Source organism: Mixophyes fleayi, chromosome 1 (genome assembly GCF_038048845.1).
Source record: "Mixophyes fleayi isolate aMixFle1 chromosome 1, aMixFle1.hap1, whole genome shotgun sequence".
NCBI lineage: Eukaryota > Metazoa > Chordata > Amphibia > Anura > Limnodynastidae > Mixophyes > Mixophyes fleayi.
Genome location: NC_134402.1, coordinates 317,548,596 through 317,575,073, shown reverse-complemented (window position 1 = coordinate 317,575,073; position 26,478 = coordinate 317,548,596). Strand labels below are relative to the sequence as shown.

Sequence of the window (26,478 nt, the reverse complement as noted above, 5' to 3'; positions counted from 1 at the left end):
CTACAATTCTGAGATTTGGCCATATTGGGCAGCAGTCCACTGACTGTATTGCCCCAGCAGATAATTTTATTCTTGTTGAATTCAATCTGCATTTTGATCTGAGAAGGCAGAAATCTTTCAAGTAGTTGTATTGCTTTCCTGTGCGCCATGAGATTAACCTCTGTTGGAGCAGCCTCATAACTGTCATAAATGTCAACCATGTTTTGCCGATTGCCTCATCATAATTTTCACTTATACATTTATTATGATTAGCCACATACGCTATAATGTGTCCCCTCATAACCTCCTTCAAAGTTTCCCAGAATAATTTGGTGTCATCCCAATGTTCAATGATAATCATCAAGGTGTTCTGCCCATTTATGCTTGATATATTGCCAAAAATGGGCAGAGTTATACAGATATGAAGAAACCTTCAATGTTGGGTTCTCTGACCTGCAAAAAGTAGCTTAACTGAAATCAATATAATTTTGCGGTCCGAAATGACAATATCCGATATATTTGCAGACCAGTGGCATTAAAGTATCCACCACAACGAGATATTCGATCCTTGAAAAGCATCTATGAACATTAGAGTAAAATGACTATGATTTGTCCTAAGGATTCAATAAATACCAAGGGTCGATCATCCAGCACATGAAAATTTGTCCGAGTTCAACAGGGCGCATTTTGAGGGTAACTGGGACCTGTTAAGTTTTGGGTCTGCAAGTGAGTTAAAGTCCCCTCCAATTATTAAGTTAGGGGTATCGTTTTGAATATCAGCTGGGAGAGGTCCTGAATAAAATACTGTTGGGGGCATAGATGTTAAGAAAGGTGTATTTAGTATCATTAATCTGGATATGAACTAGTAAGTAGCAGCCAGTTGGATCCACAATCTAATTCAAGACTGCACATCGCAAATGCTTAGAAATCACTATAGCACCCCCTAGTTTTGGTGCTATACGGAGGCAAAATACAGTCTCCTGTCAGCGCTTAAGGTAAGATCATCCTTGTCCCTCCAATGAATTTCAGGCAAAAATTTTATATTCGCATTAAAACATTAAAGACACGTGTGAGGACACCGGGGTTAGAACCAAAGCTCACTAGATACCCTGTCCTCTAGGTTCACAGGTCACACAGGTAAGGAGACAGGAAAGAAATAATAATCCCTTTTATTAAACAAAGTGTACACACTTAGTAAAATACAACAGTGCTCCCCAAGGAGAAACTTGTTCCCCCACCAAATATATCAAGTGTCAGAAAATCACCAGTGCAAGTAAAAACTCCCCAACAAAGTCCCCAGCAGGTTACCTCCAAGCACAGAGTCCTAGCAGGCCCAAACTCCTGGTAATAAAATCCACAGCTGACAATCCAAGTGGGCCACGGTTTCTGATCCTTAAGGTGGGTCTGTGTATCTTGCTGATCCCAGCCGCTCGGCCAACTCTCCACCAGCTTGGTGGGACCCTGGGTATAGTCTCCCTACCGATGTAGGCTCACTAAGTCCCCAGAATCTGCGAGTGTCTCCCGATGGAGTGGTAACAGAATCAGTCCTAGAGGTACACTGTCCTATCTCTGTCAAGAAGCTCCTGCCTTAAGCATTCCTTTAAGGCCCTGCGAGAATACGGTTACTCTCCAACAGTCCAAGTCCTCACTGTCTCAAGATTCTCCAACAACTTCCCCTCCCCCAGACAGCTCCCTTTTGTCCCTTCCACAACCCCCCACTCATTGTCCTCTTCTGATTGGTGGTGTGGAGAGTTTGGGTGGTAACAGGGGTGGAAATAGTGCATGACATCAGTGGTCTCCCCCCTGCGGTGATGGTGCCATTCGGACTGTGTTGCAGACTTGCTAGAACAATAGTTAGCAAACAGGGAGAGACCCCCTCCTGATTTTAGATAAGGTCCTGACCCTCCTCTTTTTAACCCGTTCCACTACTTTTTAATGTCACAGGGTCCACAGCTGATTCACACTTCCTGTGAGCTGCCTCTCCCCTCCCTCTCTGGACACCACAGCAATAACAGATCTGGCCACCGGGCGGCATTTAATAACAGAGTGGGCCATGGTTGTTCAGTTGGCCCACTGAGGACAGACCTGGTTGGCAGGATATTCTCAATATAAGGCCCGGGTCTGTCACATACCTCCCCCTTATTAAATCAAGGGGACAGTTGGAGTCTGGTGGTCGGGCTCCAGATGTTCTCCTTGGCACGGTGGGTTCCTTAATGAAGGGTTCTCTTCCTCTCTTCTGGAGAGTCCGTCCGCATTTGAGTGGTCTTTCCCCTTTTTGTGCGAGATAGTAAAGTTATAACCTTGTAATGCTAAACTCCACCGTAATACCCTACCATTTTCCCCAAAAGATCTTTGTAACCAGTAAAGGGGGTTGTGGTCTGTAATTACTGTGAACTCTTGCCCATAAATGTAGGGTTGTAATTTCTTTAGGGCCCACACTATGGCTAGGCATTCTTTTTCAATTGTGGCATAGGCTACCATTCTATCCACCAGCTTTCGGGATAAATAAACCACTGGGTGCTCATGCCCATCCTCCCCCATTTGGCTGAGCACAGCACCGAGTCCACACCCTGAAGCATCTGTCTGTACCAGAAATCGTTTCTTGAAGTCTGGGGCTGCTAACACTGGTGACTGGGTCAATGCTGCCTTCATAGCGTCAAAGGCTCCCTCGCACTCTGGGGTCCATTCTATATGTCTGGAGTATTTTTTCTTTGTCAAGTCAGTCAGGGGCCTGGCAACAGTGCTATACTGAGGCACGAATTTTCTGTAGTACCCTGCGATCCCGAGGAACACTCGTACCTGCTTTTGGTTGGTGGGTCGGGCCACTAAACAATGGCTTCTACTTTTGCCGCTTCAGGTCATATGATTCCCCCACCAACACGGTGCCCCAAGTATTGCACTTCTGCCATGCCCATGAAGCATTTGTCTGGGCGAATGGTCAACCCTGCCTGCCTGATTCTCCTCAGGACCTCTGACACTTGCACTAAGTGATCCTTCCACGTCTGGCTGAAGATGGCAATGTCATCTAAGTAAGCCTGGGCAAATTCCTGACACCCCCCCAACAGGTCATCAATCATCCGTTGGAATGTGGCTGGAGCATTTTTCATCCCAAAGGGCATGGTCGTACATTCAAACAATCCCAGTGGGGTTATAAAGGCTGACCGCTCCTGAGCTTTGGGGGTGAGGGGAATTTGCCAATAGCCCTTGCTCAGATCCAAAGTGGATACAAACTTGGCTGCCCCTGGCCTGTCTAGTAGCTCATCTATTCGGGCCATGGGATAAGCATCAGTGGTGGTGACCTCATTTAGTTTACGGTAGTCCACACAGAAGCGGGTGGTCCCATCCTTCTTCGGGACCAATACCACCCCTGCAGCCCATGGACTATTTGACTTCTTAATTACTCCTAAGGCCAGCATTTCCTCTATCTCCTTCCGTACTTGGGCCAGTACTGCGGGGGTCATGCGGTATGCTACCTGCCTTATGGGCTTCTCCTCCCCCGTGTCTACATGGTGGGTGGCTAGGTGGGTACGCCCGGGCTTACAGGTAAATTGGGCCTGCTCCTTCGCCAGCACCTCCCTCATTTCCTGCCTCTGTCCCTCTCCTAGCTGCGTCCCCACTGTCACTGTCTCCACCCCCTTTTCCTCTCTCACCTCCCCTATCATCTCCAGTAGGGGGTCTACCTCTGTGGGACCCATGGCGGGACAACACACCACCATTGCTGCCATCTGCCGTTCCACAACCTTTTAGTCGATTGATGTGGAAGGTTTTCAGCCAGGTTTCCTCATCATCCAGCACTACTACATAATTGACCGGCCCTACCTGCCTCACCACTGTGTATGGGCCATCCCAGGTGGCTTGAAGTTTATTCCGTCTCATTGGGACTAGCACCATCACCTTCTGTCCTGCGTTCAGCTTCCTATCCTGAGCGTGGTCATCGTACTACTCTTTCTGTCTTGCCTGGGCTCCTTTTAAATGGCCTTGCGCCAGCTGCGCTACCCTCTTCATCCTCTCCCTCATCTTCTCTACATATTTAAGGATAGGCTGCTCATTAGCCTGGAACGTTCCTTCCCAGCTCTCTCTAACCAGGTCTAGGGGGCCTCGTACCCTCCGGCCATACAAAAGTTCGAAAGGAGAGTATCCGGTGGACTCCTGGGGCACTTCTCTGTATGCAAACAGGAGCTGCTGCAGGGCCCTGTCCCAGTCTCTCCCTTCAGACTGTACATATGCCTTCAGGAGGTGTTTCAGCGTTCCATTGAAACGCTCACATAACCCATTGGTCTGGGGATGGTACGGAGTGGTTCGCAGGGGCTTAATGCCCCACTTTTCCCATAGGGTCTGGACTAGGTCCCCTTGGAATTGGGTCCCCTGGTCAGTAACCACTTCCCTGGGATATCCTACCCGGCTGAAAATGTCCACCAGAGCCTGGGCCACATGCTCTGCATCTATGGACGACAGGGCTACTGCCTCTAGGTATCTGGTGGCAAAGTCCACCAGGGTGAGGATGAATCTTTTTCCGGTGTAACTGGGGATGGCTAATGGACCTACGATATCTACAGCCACCTGTGCAAAGGGCTCCTCAATTATAGGCAGGGATTGTAGTGGGACTTTCTTAGGGGCTCTCCCTATTCTCTGGCAGGTGTCACAGGAGGCTTTGTACCGTTTCACATCCTGGGTGACTTGAGGCCAGAAAAAAGTCCGCAACACCTGGGCCAACGTTTTTCTGGTGCCAAAGTGCCCCGCTGCTGGAATGTCATGGGCCAGCACTAATAAATGGGTCCGGTAAGCCCAGGGTACTACCAACTGCTTCACTTCTGTCCCTGGGTCTTGATCTAGGGTGGGGGTGACTACCCTATATAACAGCCCTTTGTCCCACACTACTTTACTGCCTGCCACTTCCCCTCCCCCAGCGTCTGCTGCACTCCTCAGTTTGGCTAGGGATGGGTCAGTCTGTTGGGCCTTCCTAAATTCCCTTCTGTCCTCCTCCCCCAAATCAATTTCTGGTACAACATCAGATCTTTTAGGGTTACTCACCAACGGTGCTGCCTCTGGCTCCTTGGTTCTGGTTTCAGGGGTTAGTCTTGGTGGTCTCCTTGGCGTTGCGGCTTCTTGTGCAGCTGTGGCTTGCACTCGGCTCTGGCTGCGGGTCACAGCTTGCACAAAGTGAGTGACCAATCCCTGGCCCAAATCATTCCCCAAAATCACTTTTGCTGGTAGTCCATCCAGGATGCCCACCTCCACCATTCCAAATCCCGCCCCCCAATCCAAATGTACCCGGGCCACTTGAATATCTGCAAGATGGCCCCCCACCGTGGAAATCCGGACCTGCTGTCCCTCCATAACTTGGGATATTTTAATTATATCAGGCTCCACCAGGGTCAGGGATGCTACTGAGTCTCTCAACCCCTGGACCTTGCAGTCCCCCACCCACACATCCTGTAGATGACCCTGCATATTCCTAGGGCTCTGCCTCCCCTCCCCCAAAATCAGGTTCACCACATACACCCGGTCCCTTGCCTCTGGCACATCAGGACAGGGTGGCTCGGCCTCAATGCCGATTTCAAAATCTCCTGGGGCATACTGTACAGCGGCCACTGGTGCAGCTCTGGCTCCTGGCATCGGACCTTTGGCACGGGGACAATCTCTCTGGAAGTGCCCCACCTGGTTGCACCGATAGCACCTCTTTGGATTCAGGTCCCAGGGTCTGGATCGGACTGGTTCATCTCTTGGACTCCGGGCAGAGTTCTCTCTAATAAAGGGGCCTCCTGGTGTCGCTAGACTTGCTGGAATTGGTCGGCTCCCCCTCCCTGCAGCTGCTTGACTAGGCATACTAGGGGCTCTCCACCTGGGTCGACTCACAACATACTCATCAGCTAGCCCTGCTGCCTCCTCCAGGGTCTCAGGTTTTCTGTCCGCCAGCCATTCCCGGATCTCTGGGGCCATTTTTAGAGTCAGCTGCTCCAGCATAATGAGCTCTTTAATTTGCTTAGCGGAGCAAGCCCCTTTCCCTTCCAACCATTTCTCACAGGCCCTCTGTAGCTGGCTGGCAAATTCCTGGTGCGACTGTGACCCTCCTTTATTTAAAGTCCTGAACTTGTATCTGTAGGTCTCTGCATTTAACTGGAATTTTACCATCAGCGCCTTTTTCACCGTGCCATAATCCCCACATTCTTGAGGGCTTAGAGCCTGGTAAGCTTCCAGCGCTCTCCCAGTCAGGCTGGGTCCCAGATATTTGGACCACTCTTCCTCCTCAATCCCATGGACTCCCATCAAGTTTTCAAAAACCTGGAGATGGGTATCAATGTCTGCATCTGCCTCTTTAAAAATTGGGACTCCATTATATCCCAGCTGAGGGTCAAATGGGCCTCTCCTGACCTTCTTCTCTCTGAATCTGGGGTACCTCAATTGCTACCCCCAACATTGCTTGGAGTATGGCTGCCCTTTCATGCAGGGTTGCCCTTTCCCCCAGTGCTGTCAGATAATCTTGAAGCACTGCTGGAGTGCCGGACGGTGGTCTGGGTTGTGTCCCACTGGTAGGTCTCTGTGGCTGGCCTTTGGCCTCCTCCTCCTCCACTTCTGACTCTTCCATCTCCTCAGGGTGAGCCCTTTCCCATTCCATTAGTTTGGCCACCAGAACTTCATGCACGTCTGTGTCATCAAAGTCCACCCCTTTGGTTCTGCAGAACCCCTGCAAGTGTTGTTTCCTTGCTTTCATATAAAATCTCTCTGTGGCTTTTAAACTGATCTGCTCTGCTTCTGTGGCCATTCCTGCTGACTTCCCAGCTAGGTTCTTTTTTTACTAACACTGGTGCTGACAGACTGTTGCCTTGTGTCCTTACAGAGCCTGACCGTATCTGGATACGAGTCCCTGCGCTCTACCCAAACATTGGGACTGTGTGACCCCACTGCTTGCCACCAAAATTGTGAGGACACCGGGGTTAGAACCAAAGCTCACTAGATACCCTGTCCTCTAGGTTCACAGGTCACACAGGTAAGGAGACAGGAAAGAAATAATAATCCCTTTTATTAAACAAAGTGTACACACTTAGTAAAATACAACAGTGCTCCCCAAGGAGAAACTTGTTTCCCCACCAAATATATCAAGTATCAGAAAATCACCAGTGCAAGTAAAAACTCCCCAACAAAGTCCCCAGCAGGTTACCTCCAAGCACAGAGTCCTAGCAGGCCCAAACTCCTGGTAATAAAATCCACAGCTGACAATCCAAGTGGGCCACGGTTTCTGATCCTTAAGGTGGGTCTGTGTATCTTGCTGATCCCAGCCGCTCGGCCAACTCTCCACCAGCTTGGTGGGACCCTGGGTATAGTCTCCCTACCGATGTAGGCTCACCAATTCCCCAGAATCTGCGAGTGTCTCCCGATGGAGTGGTAACAGAATCAGTCCTAGAGGTACACTGTCCGATCTCTGTCAAGAAGCTTCTGCCTTAAGCCTTCCTTTAAGGCCCTGCGAGAATACGGTTACTCTCCAACAGTCCAAGTCCTCACTGTCTCAAGATTCTCCAACAACTCCCCCCCTCCCCCAGACAGCTCCCTTTTGTCCCTTCCACAACCCCCCACTCATTGTCCTCTTCTGATTGGTGGTGTGGAGAGTTTGGGTGGTAACAGGGGTGGAAATAGTGCATGACATCAGTGGTCTCCCCCCTGCGGTGATGGTGCCATTCGGACTGTGTTGCAGACTTGCTAGAACAATAGTTAGCAAACAGGGAGAGACCCCCTCCTGATTTTAGATAAGGTCCTGACCCTCCTCTTTTTAACCCGTTCCACTACTTTTTGATGTCACAGGGTCCACAGCTGATTCACACTTCCTGTGAGCTGCCTCTCCCCTCCCTCTCTGGACACCACAGCAATAACAGATCTGGCCACCGGGCGGCATTTAATAACAGAGTGGGCCATGGTTGTTCAGTTGGCCCACTGAGGACAGACCGGGTTGGCAGGATATTCTCAATATAAGGCCCGGGTCTGTCACAACGCGTGATAACCTTTTTATGTTTGATGGAAGAATTGAGAAGCTACAGATTCCTAGAAGTGAGCACAAAACATTATGGGCCTGATTCATCAAGACACGTATCTGCCGATTTTTGAGCGCATCAAACGCAAACTCACTCTCCAGTAGTCAATGTACAGTAGGGGCATGCCAAGCTCGAGCGCACAAAGCCACGGCCATACCAAGTTCTATGGCAGTGGAAGTAACCTTCCATTTCACCGTATTGCTTGCTCCAGCTATCGGACTAGTTTAAGTTGAGCCTGCGGGTCGGGCAGCATTTACAGTGGTAAAAATAAGAAATGAAAAAAGGTATGAAAAAAAAATGCGTGGGGTCCCCCCTCCTAATGCTATGAACCCTAGTACTGCCAGCCTAGTGCTGGTTGCCACGAAATCATGGGAAAAAAAGAGATCCCTCCAATGCTATCCGATCCGCCAGCTCTGCAGAGCTGACAGGCACGTATGTCCTGTGTAGTAAAGAACAGCACCCAAATTCAGCAGGGCGCTTGAGATCCGTGCCTTGATGAATTCGCCCATGCATATCCACACTCCTCCTTCCAGGGTTTCCCATTTTCACAGCGTTTGTCAGTTATTGGTACTGTCACTAACATTTCTTCTCGTTCAGTAATGCAACCACGGCAACTATGGGAGGATGTGTTCAGAGCAGGGCTAATGCAAGCTTATGAAAATATTACATGCGCAATTCAAGGGTAGTAATGTCCTGAAAGCATCAGACATGGCAACGACGCGCCCCTCAGTGGCGGGGTGGTGAGGTAGTTATCTCCAAAAATACTGCGCTTCTGTCCGACATCCAGCATAGCGCAAAGTATAAAATAGAGAAAGGCATTTACGTGGAAATGTTTTTCCATATCAGACCGCGTGAAAGGGGGGATACGTAAGGAGGCATATCGCAATTTCCATAACTAGTTTATAGATTACTGCTGCTTTGCAGTATACTATTGAGAGACCCCTAGCTAACATAGATGTCTGGTGATATCTCCACCTGATTAACGAGATGTTTATTAGCAATGAAGTCAGAATATGGTGCACCTCTGATGAGCGCTTCAGGCGCAAAGTTAGTGGGCAGACAATCATCCCTTTTGGCTTTAAGGACATAGAAATATGAATGGCGCGGATGCGCATGAGTGCTGTCCCAACACACTCACCTGGGGAGTTAGGTTTTCAACGTTAAAGAGGAGCAGCACTCCCCAAATCTCCAGTAATCGATGTTTCACGTTTAACAACACTGCCTGTGGAAGAGAGGAGTCCTTCAAATACTGGCATGCTGTTCCAATTGACGCTGCTCACATGCAGCTAGGGAATGCCCCAGGAGCTCGGGGGGCTCTTGTAGAGGCCTTGGAAACTCAGGAGGCACTGCTTAATTCCCCTTCCCTGATGCCTCTAAGTCCCGCTTCTTGGAAGAGGGTTTTCACTGCAGCTTCTGTCTCCCCATCAGTGGGGAGGTGAGCACGTCCGTCATGAGAAACCTTCGATTCACCTATCTACTTCCAGATTTGCAGGCTGGGACGGATGGCTGGCCCTTTCCCTTTCTCCCCTTGCGAATTTAGTGATCTCCCCTGTAGGAGTAGTCCCGAAAATAACAGAGTATAAATTCTGCTTTATACAGCATTTATCACACCAACCCAGGGATTCATTAAACAATGCTATTGAGAGGAGCCATAGCTCAGTAGTGTATCAGTCCTTTTGAGGACGCCTTGTCCATAGTTAGAACATACGGGAAGGGAGTGCTCTTGGTGAAGCTGGACATATAGTCTGCTTTTTGTCTCCATTCATTACAACCGGACTCCTATAAGTATATGGATTTTCGATTGATAGATGGTGTCTATATTGATAGGTACCTTCCCATGGGATGCACGGTCTCGTGTGCGTACTTCGAGACGTTCAGCTCCTTCCTGTTTTGGTGTGTACAAGCAGGAATGAGACACCCTGGGATCGCATACTATCAAGACAATTTTTTGTCCTAGGGCCAGCTTCTTCATCAGTGTGCGTGGACACACTCTTCACCGCACAAGCTCTGTTCTCAGTTACATTGGTTCACACTGCCCATGATAAGACAGAGGGGCCGTTGCCCTGCTTATCTTTCCTGGGCATTGAATTGACACCATAATGGGACGCTGTCATTTGTCCATTGACAAAATTAGAATAATGGAGTCTATAATATTAGATGCATTTTATTCAACTACTAGCACACTGCAATGGAAAACATTATAAGTACATGAAAGCACTCAGGATCTTACACATAGAGATGAATGATTGTCCTCACTCATATGCCAAAGAACATGTAAAGAATCAAATACACAAAATATAGTGTAATACATTCAATATATAACCACACAGTGAAAAGTCCCAAAGGTTATCCCAGAATTTCGTAGAGGGCTTTTTGATGATAGATGGTGAAAGTGGGAATGGAAAACTCCTCAGTATTGTGTATCACACCACCATCTCCCTTGTGTGCTATATGCTGAGAGGAAAATTTCTTTAACTATGGAACTTCATATAAATCTTTCTTGGACCTCCAACGGAATTTTCTGGATGGATGGAACTCCCACCAAGATGTAATGAAAAATAAGAGAGATTCTCTCTAGTGCATTAACCTTTTAATACTCCACATCAGTATAAAATGAAATAAAATATGCATGTATACATACATAGATAGAACAGCCCCTTCAAATAGGGTATATAACTCCTACCAGATGTCCCAAGCATAAATGCAGAGAAAAAGGATGTGCCGCGGCTACAGATGACATAAAAGATTCCCTCTCCCTGAGGATAAGTTCGGCAGCAAGTGGAGTTGTAATCGCCAACGCGTTTCCTCTCCTTCTGGAGTATTTGTCAAGGCACAATATTAGGTGGTGTTACAAATGTTCCTCTCTTTATACAGCTTCAAGTTATCATCCGAGATCACATGACCGCCATACCGAAAGTGACACGATATTCATATTAATGCATACTCACAAAGGGGCTCAGATAACAAATGATGTTTTAACAGATCACAAAATGATTCATCATATTCTAATCAGATGGTCTCTATATGGTTACCATGAATTCCAGATCATGTACGTTTTACATATAATATATACACAATCTCATTCTCCAGAAATCACATGACCGCTGAAACCGGACGTTTGCGCTGTCACATATTCAAGACCAGACTTGGCTGTCAGATGAAATTGTTTTGCAGCTCTAATGATAGCTGTCAATTTCATAATTGTACAAAGCCAATCTAAGTAGTTAACACTACTAGTTAGTACATATTGACAATCTGTACCCTTACAAATCATCATAAAAAAGGCACAGACATTTTAATGCAAATACATTACTACATAAAGATTTACATCAATTATAAACAATAGAATGTCACATGAGACATTCGTCCCTGGAGCTTTCCTATGACCCAGCTCTGACACCGTTTCTCTTACTTGCAAGCACATGTTCTGTCATGCATTTGTGTCAGTTAGCACTATCAGTAGGCACTTACACCTACCATGTAGTCGGTGCAAGTGATATGGCTAAAAACACGTACTTAAGAGATGCCCAGAGCTTGAATCAGACTAATGTACATTCTCTGGACATTGGCACGCCCTTACTGTACATTTCCTACATACGTCCGCCTCCATTCTGCCCTTTAAGATGTAGCAATTGGAAGTGTCATTTGCGTTTTGGAAATTAATTGGATGCAATTGCGTTCACTGGAGTAATGTCCGATCAGGGTATGCAGTCACTACTACACATGAAGTGCTTCAAGTTCCACCCTTTCCTCCACCACTGTATGCACAATTAACAGAACTCATAGATTTGACAACCGTATTTCCTATACCTAAAGGATGAACTATAAACATATGTACTGATTCTTGATGTGCATTTGGTGTAGTACATGACATTTTGGAGCTCTGTGGAAGCTCAGAAATTTACTTACCTCTACCAAGGTAGTGCAAGAAATCCTGACTGCTCTAATAACCAAAATATGAAGCTATTATCAAGTATCATGCACACACATCACTCATTGATGATATTTCACAGGGAAATAACAAAGCTGACTGTATAACCAATCAAGCAGTAGAGTAAAATTTGCAGAAGGAAAGCCAGTGATTCCAAAAGAAACTATTGCTAGGATTAGCTGAGTGCTCTAGTGGTCTCTCTCATGCTTCCAAGTCTGCAATCTTTGCTGAGCAAATTGGCATGCACCTGGGTTCTCTACTGCCACAGCTAAACATTGAAGAGCTGTCTTATATGTTTACAGAATAATCCAGGTAGGTATACACAGAACCTTCTCAACTCCCACCTAGAGAAGGACCTTTCCAGGTAGTACAAGATGACTTTATCCAACTTCCAAAGGTGAGACAATTAGAGTATGTACTAATATGTGTAGCTTTGTTTTTGGGATGAGTAGAGGCCTGTCCAGTACCCACAGCAGAAATTACAGTAAGAAAATAGTACATGAATTGGTATGTAGGTACGGTTTACCCTAGGTAATCTCAGGTGACCAAAGCACCCATTGTACAATGAATGTGTTTCAGACAATGTGTGAAGAGGTTTGATAATCTGCAAAGCAAGCCTCTACAGATATAAAATTTGCTGTGTGTTTAAAAAGCTTGTTTGTGACAATTTCTGCTTTACTCGGAAGTACTCCACCCTGTCTGTGTAACAAGAGATGAGCTGCATGTAAGGAGAATTGTCTATAGAAACTGTGTGATAAAGCTATAGATTGTGTTAGTCTCTGTGAGTATTCTGACCCCATGCTGCAAGATTTGCTGAATAAAGAAATATGATTTCTGGTCTTACACTTCTTATCTTGATAAGTGCCATATCAATGCAGACACCTCTGCATAAAATTTATCTAATTTATCCAACTTGTTAATTAATCCTTCCCATATATTAGTGTCTGTTTCTTGGCCATACTGTTTCTTAGACAGTCAATAGCAATTATTTTGCTTTTGAAACCCTCGAAATATAGATGATCAACTTGACATAAAGTTATAAGTACCACAATTATATTTGCTTCCAAATAAACATGTTTATTCTGCATGGTGAAATAGAAGGAAGTAGCAGATACATATAAAAGAATGTCTTCAGGAGGTTGACTTAGTTACAATCAGTTAGTTACGCTGCTGAAGCTTCTCTAATATCAGTTTTTTGCTCAGCTCCAACTTTGATACTTGCAAAAGCTCTTTCAGCTCAGATTCACCATATGAAAGCTTGAGGGTAGAAAACTTTTTCCTCATTTCATCTACTTTGCCTGTAAATAAAATAAAGTATGTTAAACAATTTGATCATGCTGCATAAGGATATCATAGCCAAACCTGCCAACATTTACACAGATAAATAAAACACACGCCCACAATTCAATACAAACCATTCCCAGTATTACCTGTACTACTATTGTAAATATATATATATATATATATATATATATATATATATATATACACAATAGTGGTCCAAGCTATTTTGATGTTATCTTACACATTCACATTCAGATACTGGGAATAGGGATGTGCACGGCCACTTTTGGTGTCTCGTGTTTTGTGTTTTGGATTCGAATTTGCTTGAGGTTTTGGGTTCGGATTTATTTCGCAAAACACCTGACGAAAGGTTTTGGTTCGGATTTAAGGTTTTGGATTCGGATTTATTTTGAAAAAAACATAAAAAGTGTTAAAATCAAGTTTTTTTGGTTTATTTTCACTCCTACGCTATTATTAACCTCAATAACATTCAATAACAATCATTTCCACTAATTACCAGTCTATTCTGCAGAATCAGTGAACTTTGTAATATTGCAGTACCAATGGACGTATACTGCAGGATTGTTTTTGTATATTTTTTTTTTAATTTCTTTTTTTTATAACTTTTTTTAAAATTTTTCGTGCTGTGCTGTGCTGTGTCCTTCTAAGGGCATTGTTATTTCCCCAGCACAGCACAGCACGAGATATAGCAGGACAGAGGACCACCTAACACAACCTCCCTCTACCCTGATCAATGCCCGAGTGAAGATGGCGGTGGCTAGCGGGGAATTTATAGGATCCGAGTATCGCGAGATCCGACAGCGGGATTATGACTCAGAGCCTCGGTTTCAGTTTTGCAATTGGCGGGAATACCCGGATCTGTCTCGGATCCGGCTCGGATCGGCAACGTTCGGGTGGGCTCGGATTTCAGAAATCCGAGCCCGCTCATCTCTAACTGGGAATGGTTTGTATTGAGTTGTGGGCTTGGTTTTTTATTTTTGGTATATATAATACGTCAGACCACACAAACCCTAAAGTATGCTGAATGGTTCAAAAGGAGTCCCACTGAAAGTACAGGCCAAAGCCATATCTCTATTACCTATAAACATTAGTAAATATCAAGTGGAGAAGGACTCTGTGGCCAACCACTAACCCAAGTGTGTCCCCATAAATGATCTCTACTTCCCTTGAACCTTATTTAAATATCTTGTTCCACAAAGCAATCTTGTTTTTGGATGTAGGTGCAATATGAAGTGCATTCTAACCCACATTTAGCAAGGTATATCCAGGTCCCAGTCTCTGACACCTTAAGATAAAGAATCTTGAACCTTGAGGAGAGGGGTGCTGTAGCCACCGCACACTGTGCAGCAACAGTAGATCCACCACTGCTTGCATCCATTAAAATAAAGTAAAAGTAATAAATAAAGTTTTTATTGTTTTCTTTTTTAATGAAAATGTATAACAATATTACCCTTGTATAGTTCCTATAATATTAAATAGTGAACAACATTTACCAGATTTGCTTAAAGGGGCTGTATTATTGTCATAATCATTATTGAAATTTTGAAATTGAATGCATTTTAATGTGTCTCTCTGACTTCCTGTAATATTGTATATAATATACAGTCGGGTCCATAAATATTGGGACACAATTCTCATATTTTAGGCTCTATACACCACCACAATGGATTTTAAATGAAACTAACAAGATGTGCTTTAACTGCAGACTTTCAGCTTTAATTTGAGGGATTTTATATCCAAATCAGGTGAACGGTGTAGGAATTACAACGGTTTCTATATGTGCCTCCCACTTTTTAAGGGACCAAAAGTAATGGGACAAACTAAACAATCCTACATCAAACTTTCACTTTTTAATACTTTGTTGCAAATCCTTTGCAATCAATTACAGCCTGAAGCCTGGAACGCATAGACATCACCAGACGCTAGGTTTCATCCCTGGTGATGCTCTGCCAGGCCTCTACTACAAATGTCTTCAGTTCCTGCTTGTTCTTGGGGCATTTTCCCTTCAGTTTTGTCTTCATCAAGTAAAATGCATGCTCAATCGGATTCAGGTCAGGTGATTGACTTGGCCATTGCATAACATTCCACTTTTTAGCCTTAAAAAACTCTTTGCTTGTTATTGCAGTATGCTTCAGATCATTGTCCATCTGCACTGTGAAGCGCCGTCCAACGAGTTCTGAATCATTCGACTGAATATGAGCAGATAATATTGCCCGAAACACTTCAGAATTCATCCTGTTGCTTTTGTCAGCAGTCACATCATCAATAAATACAAGGGAACCAGTTCCATTGGCAGCCATACATGCCCATGCCATGACACTACCACCACCATGCTTCACTGATGAGGTGGTAGGTTTTGGATCATGAGCAGTTCCTTTCCTTCTCCATACTCTTCTCTTCCCATCACTCTGGTACAAGTTGATCTTTGTCTCATTTGTCCATAGGATGTTGTTCCAGAACTGTAATGGCTTTTTTAGATGTTGTTTGCCAAACTCTAATCTGGTCTTCCTGTTTTTGTGGCTCACCAATGGTTTACATCTTGTGGTAAACCCCCTATATTCACTCTTGTGAAGTCTTCTCTTGATTGTTGACTTTGACACATATACACCTACCTGCTGGAGAGAGTTCTTGATTTGGCCAACTGTTGTGAAAGGGGTTTTCTTCACCGGGGAAGAAATTCTTCTGTCATCCACCACAGTGGTTTTCCGTGGTCTTCCGGGTCTTTTGGTGTTCCTGAGTCCTAAGAATGTTCCAAACAGTTGATTTGGCCACACCTAATGTTTTTGATATCTCTCTGATGGGTTTGTTTTGATGTTTCAGCCTAATGATGGCTTGCTTCACTGATAGTGACAGCTCTATGGATCTCATATTGAGAGTCGACAGCAACAGATTCCAAATGCAACTGTCACACCTAGAATCAACTCCAGACCTTTTACCTGCTTAATTGATGATGAAATAACGAAGTAATAGCCCACACATATCCATGAAATAGCTTTTGAGTCGATTGTCCCATTACTTTTGGTCCCTTAAAAGTGGGAGACACATATAGAAACCGTTGTAATTCCTACACTGTTCACCTGATTTGGATGTAAATTCCCTCAAATTAAAGCTGAAAGTCTGCAGTTAAAGCACATCTTGTTAGTTTCATTTAAAATCCATTGTGGTGGTGTATAGAGCCCAAAATATGAGAATTGTGTAGATGTTCCAATATTTATGGACCTGACTGTATATTATTATGTTATATATTTCTTCTCCCTTTTTCAGAATCCCTGATCACTTTTGCTTTCATGCACTGCTCAAACTCATTTGACATCTCTGCCATAGACTTAACTCAATAGTTGGATCTATGGAGTGTCAGCAGAAAATCATGTTGTGGTTACACAGCCCCTTCCTTACATTAATCACAAGCATGCTGTAGAAAACATGTGATAAGGCTCTAACACACTCTTCTGTATTATACTGATCAGGTGTTATTTTATGGAGGTCAGAACAGAACAAAAAAACAAATAATCTAATGTTACTCAATAGGGCATCTTAATTGATATTTATTACTCTGCACAGAAAATATTTAATCATTCGTATCAGTTCCTGCCCCATTGAAGCTTACAGTCTAATTTATAAATGGAGCCCTGCTCCATTACCAATCATGTACCCACTCTGGAATAGTAAATAGATCGGGCTCTATTACCCAGAATGTCCAATCTGTAAACCAACCTTCACAGTTCTGGTTGTTGAAGAGTGGAAAGTGCATCACATCTGGTGCCCCTTTGTCATCTCCTTCAAAAACATATACACTTTTTGATGGAATCTCCTTTTCTTTATCGTCTATGTTTATTTTGGGAAAGGGAATTCCATTTTTATTGCAGTATTCAGCTGTAGTATTCAGTGTCTGTATGAATGAACAATTTATCATTTTATAGGATTTTATCATGTTACATGAAACCAATGTACAGTTATGAATGAACTAGATAGTAGTTATTTTTGTTTGTAATTCATGTACTGCGCATATTAACCTTTCCCCTATGTACTCTGCTAATTAGCCTTACTTGTTTGTCTAATGTCTATCTCCACATGATTTGTCCAGTGTCTTAAAAAAGTTGCATTTGTACATTCACTCAAGCAAAATATTCTGAACCGCAATGAAATCTAACTTTTTAAATATGCAACTTAATAATTCATGCAGTTTTGGTCAATTGCTTAGTAACTTAATGACTTTGGTAAAATAAAAAATTATTTGCGCAAACTGAGTCTAATTGAACTGAATTATTCATCTCTACAGGTTAATGATTTAAGGGGTTGTCCACCTCAAGTAGAAATAGTATCCTTGACAAAAACCTATAGGTTTAATATTTTTATAATACATTTTCCTATCTTTCTGAGTTATGAGTTGTTTTGACATAAAGTTATAAAACATTTACCAGAAACGGATCTCCTTCACTGAAGTCAAAAGACAAAATGAGATCTACTTGGCGATTGGGAGGCAACATTAATGGGTAGGCAGAGTTTATTTCCAGTCCAGCATCAACTAAGCATATGTACTCCTGACTGTAGAGGTCATCCGGGACATTAGCTGATAAAATATAAGAATATTAATATACATATATAATATATTTGGGTCAAATAAAGGTATATTAAAAAACACACTCACTTTTCCATTCATAGAGGAAGTTATTTGTTGTTCCCCATTTCCAATTTTTAAAAGATTGCAAAATGTTGTAGATGACTTTCACCTTATCACAAGCAGTTGCAAAATAATCTGAGGAAATAAGAGAATGATTAGAAATTAAGGTGTAAATATATTTAATGAGGAATAAAGTATACTGTATGAGCCTAATAAAAGGGTAATTTTGAAAGCAAAATAAGCTACCAGAAGTTAGATAACAAAAATGTCTTCCCACACAGGATAAATATATCATCATTAGTCTAGTTCTAATCGTTTATAATGTTGAATACTGCATTAGTGACAATTATTTTAAGTGTGCCACACCTGAGAACTGTGCATGAAGGTGCCTGGTGCCATCAGACTTACATTGATAGCCGGATGTCATAGTGACAATAAAGTTATCCCTCTGACTAGTTCTGTCAACTTTGTTCTTTTCCATTAATGTTCCTCAACATTGAAACAATCAGGACCGATCAGATCTTTGTTAGGCATGATGGAAAAGCTGTTATTCTGATGTCCACAACTGCATTTTATGCATTAATTTTCTGACCACTCTGTTGTCCATATTACCTGGCTATTTAGTCTGATTACAAAGTGACTGGACCTGTGTATTCTGGTTTTCCAAAGCAAACTGGACACACATTCAGCTGTTCTGTGATAAGGTGGAATAACCAAAACTGCCTACTATGTGTGGGCAGCATGAAAATAAGCACAATGACTTAAGTCGCCTAGTGATTGTAAAAACACAAAAACAGTCATACCCAAGACCAGGTCTGCATCACCAGAGTCTTGATCTATTGTGACTGGAAACTACATTCCAGCAAAACTCTAACAAGCCATTTCTGAGGTTTCAACTCACTTACAAGGATAAATAAATGTTTACCTCTTTAAGCACAGCTTCTCACCCTTAGCTGTATATGTTCAACCATGACAAAAAGAATGTGCAGACTTTCAAGTCTGTGTTTTGTACATATCATATCTTTCAAATTAACAATCATCTAGCCCTCACAAAGACATAAAATGTGATTAATCTAATCTCATTTGACAAATAACCCATCACAGATCTTTTTATTTTTTTTTGTCATTATTTATTCAAGATAAATAAGGTACCATGAAGAAGCAATGTGCTAATTTGAACAAGGTGCTCTTATAAATTTCACTTCATTATTTGACCATTATTTGGCCATCGGGAAGTGCTTGTCACAATTTAGTGTTTACGAAAGATAGACCCCAGTGGCTGTAGACCACTGACACTCAGTCTCCGTGCCAATCTCAATAGTGATGTATGATAAACTCTATGAGCAAAGAATAAAAGGCACGCCTGGTTCATGGAATGGATCTGGTCTGAAACGATGATCGGTTCTATGGCCAGGTTGCTATGACACATGTATCAATGAAGTAATTGCTTTATAGAAGTTCCAATGTAGATAATGCAAATATATGCATATACGCTGTAATCAGGATTGCAGACTAAAGTCAAGTGCACAGGTACCAACGAGGGGGTGATTAGCATCAAACCAGGGTTTGGTACACAGCTAGTGGATAAGCACTGTGTTTAAGTTCAAGGCCAGGATCTGGTACACAGGTAGCGATAATCAGTGGTTAAAGTTCAAAGCCAGGGTCTGGTACACAGGAAGTAAACAAACAGTGTCAGAGGTATAACCTGGGTCTGGTTGCCGCCCATTCAGGAAATCATCACTCTGTGTTCCATTACAAGCTTCTGATCGATAAATACTATGTTAATCAGCATTACACCTGCCCCTTCTCTGTGTGATGGTACCTGCTCAGCAGTCTTAAAGCAGCTATCAGGCCATTTCCAAATAATTTTGAAACCATAATTTTAGGGGTTGTGGCCTGGCAGCCACTCAAGCTGGACAGAGATTCTGACTGCTCTTCACGTACTGCTGTATTATCGGCGGCCATCGGGACTTAAAAATCTTTTGGAGGGCCCAGAAACAGCACTGAAATATAGGGGACACTACTCACGGTGGTGAGAGTGGTCTGTGCCCCGAAGAAGGAATAGAGATTAGTAATCTAATTGCCGGTGTGTGGATAGCTGTCGGGACCGGGCCCGTGAGGACCCGACGATTATGGTGCCGTGAAGATCACCTCCGCTGCCTACCTGATATGCAGGAGACCCCCTGTAACGCTTGATCGGCTGGTGAGGGGAAATATCGCGGATACGCTAAACCAGAAGTGCCGGGCCGACAGTCTAGCCGAACTTCCGGTCATTACTACCCACACGCCGCAGACTGCCGGAGCAAGTGTCGGGGGGAAAATCGGAGTGGCTATTACCGTCAGGCACAAAGGAGCCAGGTCAGTACGTGAGGACCATTCTCTGTGGTGAGTTGGATACAGCCCCTACGTTACCTACCTGCTTTCTCCAGTCGTCCTGAGGAGGCCATTAAATCACTCCACTCTAACCTCCTATCTGTGGGAGATGGCCCCAATGTTTTTGTCTTAAGAAGTAGCCCTAGCTGCGGCCCGCATGCACCCTACAATGTATAGCTGAATACAGTCTACCCACTCAATGCAGGAGCTGATGCCTTGCCCATATTTCCATATGTTCTAAGTGTATTGACCAGGCTAACAAGAATCAATAACTCCCCTCACCAGCCGACCCTGGGTTCAGTCCTAAGCCTACTCACAAATTGCCTGTAGTGACCAAATTGGATCAGCCTTCTTGAAATTTCCACGTGTGGTTGAGACGCCAATCTGTATTCCATAAAATGGCTCCTAAAAGAATTAAAAAGATTAAATCATCTATGCCGGCTACGCAGTTCCCTTTCTTTAAACCTCAAAATCAGAGAGCCTCGTCCGCATCATTGCGGATGGAGGGTGGCCCTTGAGAAACACCTTCTCATTCTGATGCCACTCCATTAAATCTGGGGACGCTCCACAGCAGATAGACCCCAAGGCTCCGATCTCGTTAAAATCAATGCAGCACCTGCTGGCCACCCTAAAAGCAGATTTGTTTGCGGAAATGCATTCCTCCATTAAAGCCCTTCAATATGAGGTGGTGGAACTGGGGAGCAGGACTAACAATCTGTAAAATAAAACGGAAGAGATAGTGGCGTCTCACAATGAGCTGATAACATCCCACGAGCATTTGGAGGCTGAAGTGAGTTTCATGAGAGTTAAAATGGCAGATTTAGAAGACATATCTCACAGAAACAATATAAAAATTTGGGGATCAGATCAGATCAAGTTTCGAATGCAGAACTTTACTCTTTTGCTACAAATCTTTTCTAGAAGCTTGTACAAGCAGCATCTACGCAGGAGCTACTTATTGACCGCATTCATCGTTTACCCAGGGGAAGGAACACGTCTGATACTTTACCTAGAGATACTTTATTACGCATCCATTTCTTCCACATAAATGAACGTATCCTGCGTGCGGCTAGAGAGACGTACGACTCAGGCCCTCCTACATGGTTTTCAACTGTTCCCAGACGTTTCTCAAGCTATAGTCACAAAACGCCACTCATTTTATCCGGTAACAAAGCTTTTGAAAGATAACAATATTCCGTATAGATGGGGTTTCCTAGTAAAGCTTCTTGTCCATAGGAACAGTGTTCTATATGTCGTTGTTTCGGTGGAAGAAGGTACTAAGCTTCTGGCAACCTGGAGTCTCCAGACCCCTCAACCTGACCCCAAATCTAGAGCTCATATTAATAAGGATTGGTCTACACAGGGAAGTTCTGAAATCCGAGAGGCGACATCTTAGTATGAGAGGCTTGAATTTACAAGTTACGGCTGTCTTTGATCCTGACTGACTCTTCATCGGGGAAACAGTCTGTATAAAGACAAGGCTACTTCCGCATAACTTTCAAGGTCTCTACTTTCACTACTTTCACTCGTTCACATTCCTCTGAGTTACTGCTATGAAAGGTTCAAGTATGAACCACCATATACCCAGTTTGGATATGACTGTCTGTCTCATTTAAGACTTGCTGAACTTATGTGGAAAGTTATATAGTTTGCATTATTTGGTTTCTGAGGAGTCTTGTGCACTGCTGCACCTCTTTTCCCTATCCAATCCCTGTTCACCTTTCCCTCTTTTTCCTCCCCTGTTCCTCTTCAGCGCTTCACACCATATAAGCTGATCCCAGGAAAAGAATGTCAACAAATATTCATTTAGATATTTCTTTTGTCTTGTTAAAAGGTTTAATCAACATAATCTGGAGGATGCATCTATGTATCTGTTATCTATATATTGAAACAACCGGAGAAGGTTATTCGTGGGGGGGGGGGGGGAGTGGTTAAGTCTGCATATAATAAGCCAGTATGGGTATGCGTATGGTTACCAGGCTGCTGGTTATTAAATTAAGCTGATTTGGGTTCATCAGGTTATTCAGGTCACATCTTGTGGTCCTGTTAATTGGCTACTATGGGGGTTTTCTCGTATTGGTCAATTTTACTGTCATTGAAATGGGTTGAATAAGTTTTGCCTTTACAGGTTTTCAATCAAGTTCTGTACTCATGTTTATCTTAGTTTTGGTTTCTGAGAGTTTGCATGCGGGTTGCGGTGTGAGGTTGCCCTGGCCATGCACCGTGCTTTAGGTATTTTGCCGGCTCTTGTCCTTTCCGGCAAAAGCTTTAACCCTATATATAGGGTTATTTTTGTTTCCCTACCCCTGAAGGGGAGCCACAGATCCCCCTCCTCCCCTTCCTTTTTTGTCTCCCCCCCTTTCCTTGGAACACAACATCTCTAGCTCTATTTTTTTCATTGCACAAATCCTGTCTCTCTTGTAGACATTAAACCTGTAATACTCTGTTTGAGATATATTTGGTCCTCACTCTTTAAAGATGGTTAAGTTCTTATCGTTGAACGCCAGAGGCCTAAATTCCCCCAACAAGCGGAGAATGTAATTAACCTCCTTGTATAAGGCCAAGGCAGATATTGTGGCCCTCAAAAAAAAACATTTTGAAGCTAATGCCCCACCCGAAATTACCAATATCCTTACACGGCTAATGGCCCTCATAAACATTGTGAGGTAGCGATTTTAATCAGCTCTAAATGCCCCTTCAAATTCTCCACGAAAGTGTAAGACAAGAATGGTAGATTCCTGATTGTTATTGGCCAATTGGAAGGGAAGTAGGTCACACTGGTGTCATTATATGCCCCAACTCTAGACAGATACTGCTCCTGAAATCCATACTGGCCATAATCGATAAAGTCAAAAGAGGTAGCGTAATCGTAATGGGAGATTTTAACCTAGTGGTTTATTCAAGGCTTGATAGATCAGCTAAGTATAGTACATTGCCTTATTTAACTCCTGCCCATTCCTCATTGATCTTTGGAAGGCTCTTGGCAGAGCATGGTTTGCATGATGTATGGAGGGTTGCTAATCCTAACGAAAGATATTATACTTACTTTTCATCAGTACACAATACATATTCCCGGATCAACCTCATTCTTGCAGATAAGTGGGTATTACAGAACACTCATAGAGTTAAAATCCTTCCCATGACATGGTCGGACCATGCACCAGTGGTCGAGACATGGAGGCCCACTGGCCCGCCTCCTCTATTAAGACCATGACGTTTGCCTGACCATCTGCTGTCTTCTTTAGAATCAAAGTTGGCAATCACAGAGTCTCTTCGCTCATATGTACAAACTAATGATCCTAAAGATACCTCTATCTTCACATATTGGTGTGTTAGTGGTAACTACTGCAGATCATCGCTATCATCTCTCCAAGTGTGCTGCTGCAAATCACCTGCTATCTCTCTGTGGACTATCACTGAGCATCACTCAGTTATCCTACTCATTTGTGGCTATCTAGTGCCTACATTCTTCTCTGTACTAGGTTCTCTATCACCGCTCACTGGGAACTCCCCTAGAGGGCCGCGACCTGCAGGATGGAACCTGCCAAGCCCAAATTCCCTTGCGGGAACCTTTGGTGAAACCTTTCACTCTGTTAGATTCCGCGCCTCTGGGTGAAGTACCATCAATCCCAGGCAGAACAGAGGATCCCACTCATCTTAGTGAATCCTGACAATAGAACAGATCCATAAAACTAAAGAAGCTATGCTCTTGCTTTCATTGGACGCTGAAAAAGCGTTCGACAGACTGCATTGGCCTGATATGAAAGTGTTTCTCGAACAGTTTGAGTTTATAGGGGATATTCTGAATTCTATTTTGGCACTTTATTCTAATCCTTTAGCGAAGGTATTTAGTGATGGGTTCCTGTCCTCAAACTTTTGCATCTCTAATGGTACACATCAGGGGTGCCCCCTGTCCCCCCAAATATACCTCCTAGCGATAAAACCATTGGCCGCGCGGGTGAGGTCGAAGCGGAATTGTAGAGGTGTGGTTTTGGGGGGAGTGGCTCATAAATTATGTCTGTTTGCTGACAAAGTCATGTTGTTTGTTACAGACCCGGAGACCTCGCTGCCAGTGATTCATGATATACTATCCCAATTTAGCTGTGCCTCTCTTTAGAAACTTAACACCTCTAAAACAGAGGCACTTCCAATTAATATTTCTAATGATAGATTGCACAGTTTGATACAGTCATTGATAAAAATTTCTCTTTACTTCAAGCCCAACTGATATCACTAACAACTACATGGATGTGCTACGAGGTCTCCTGGTTGGGCAGAATCTCAGCATTCAAAATGACGCTCCTCCCAAAGCTAATGTACCTGTTCCTCATGTTGCCGTTCCGCCTTCCTGTGCGCCTGATGAGTAAGCTAATTTCTATCATGAAGTTGTATATATGGAGAGCTAAGCCTCCACGTATGGCAATGCAACGTATGACCTGTGGGAAACTTCAAGGGGGTTTGGCCCTTCCCAACTTGAGAAATTATCATAAAGTATGTCTGCTATCCCAGGTGAGAGATTGGTATCTTCCGAGGGGTGAGAAGCCATGGGTGGACCTGGAGTCGGATTGAAATTCTAATTTCCCCCTGGTAGATCTCCTGTGGGTGCCCAGGGAATGGAGACCCTCTGCCAACAGCTTGCCGGTTCTCATTAGAGATGCCCTAACAATATGGGACCGACTGTGTAAGGATACTGAGGGATTGGTTTGCCACACAGCAAATGTATCCATACAGGCGGTGGCTAAACAGATTGTAGATTTGAACTTGTCGATTTGGGCAGCTAGAGGAATCCAGACACTGGGTTACTTATTTGAAGCGGGCAATCTCTCCTCTTTTACTCACCTTTGTGAATTATATCAACTACCTAGGGGAGACTTCTATAAGTATTTACAAATTAGACATTGGCTAGCATCTCTGCCACTTAGGGATCTACCAATTGGCCCGCCCCCTGTATTGTACTACTCTAAACTGAAGAAGAGGAGCAATAGAGCTATCAAAACTACTTGGTATAATATCTTACAAATGCAAAATGACTCAACCAAGTCTAAAATGCAACTCCAGTGGGAGGCAGATCTCCAGGTGGAGCTGTCAGGGAAAGACTGGGAGCGTATGTTTTTGAATTCTTTTAAAATGTCTTAATCATACAGAAATGTTGGTAAATAGATTGTATGTTACCCCAGAAAAATTACATGGGATGTGGCCCTCCACTCCCCCAACATGTTGACACAATTGTCTAGAGAGAGGAGATATCCTTGCTGAAGCCTCACTGTACATTCATTTGCCAGTTACACTATACTGTAATAGTTTTGAAGTGCTTCTTTTTGTCAAAAGTATGCATTTTTTGACATGTTGTTGTGTTCCCCACCCACTATGTACCCCCCTCCGTGATTTGTTTTTATGTCCTTACCCTCCCTTTTTTTCCTGTACCCTTTAAAAATTCTTTATAATCTAATAAAAAAAAATTGAAGGTAACCCCCCCCCCAACACAAAAAAACATAATTTTAGAGTGAGGAAGATTATTTACAAATAAAGAATATTGAAAACAAATTGAAAATCTCCCCAGGATGGGCATCCCAGCAAGTCCACCCAATGATCATGCCAATGATGCTCTGAGAAAGTGCAAAGAAATCAAAAGCTACAGCTACAGGCCTTTATCAACATGGAAAATGTTAAAGTCCAAGATTCTACCATTAGAAAAATACTGAGCAATTATGGCTTCCAAAGAAGGACTGTCAGAAGAAATTGCCAAAAAGATTGGCAGTACGGTTTAAGTTTGCAAAGTTGTATCTGAGTGAAACATAAGACTTCTGGAACAAAGTTCAATGGACACACAAAAAGGGCCTGATTCATTAAGGAACATAGATCCCAATATGTGCTGTTTATTGCGTAAAATTGCTCTGCGCATGTTCAGAAATGAACTATACGCTGGTCAACGCAAGTGCATGTAATTCATTTTTGAAAGCAAAGGACACTTTCGACAGCCTACGATTTCAAGGGCAATGTACAGTAATGGCATGCTAAGGTTGAGCGCACGCAGCTCCATCCAATTCAAGCTCTGGGCATCTCACGGGTACATTATTTTCAAGTCGTATCACTTGCACCAGCTAAAGGACAGGTGCAAGTGCTGATTGATAGGTATAATGGTCAAGTATGCATTCTAGAACATGTGTTTGCAATCAAGTCCAACTGTAAAAATGCATTGTATGTATAGTAGGCATTAATAACATCATCATCATCATCACCATTTA

General features: G+C 43.5%; 2 protein-coding genes across 2 annotated transcripts in view; both read right to left on the bottom strand.

The window, feature by feature from the left end:
- Positions 1–26,478, bottom strand: part of LOC142152885 (cytosolic phospholipase A2 gamma-like) — a 208,483-nt gene that overhangs the window by 121,041 nt on the left and 60,964 nt on the right. The gene's annotated exons all lie outside the window — the stretch shown is intronic.
- LOC142109211 (cytosolic phospholipase A2 gamma-like) lies at positions 13,093–20,307 on the bottom strand. The gene is made up of 5 exons (XM_075193312.1): positions 20,277–20,307; positions 17,888–17,995; positions 17,658–17,809; positions 16,954–17,128; positions 13,093–13,232 (listed from the first exon to the last, which is right to left on the bottom strand). The coding sequence occupies exons 1-5, from the start codon at positions 20,305–20,307 to the stop codon at positions 13,093–13,095; spliced, it is 606 nt and encodes a 201-aa protein (XP_075049413.1).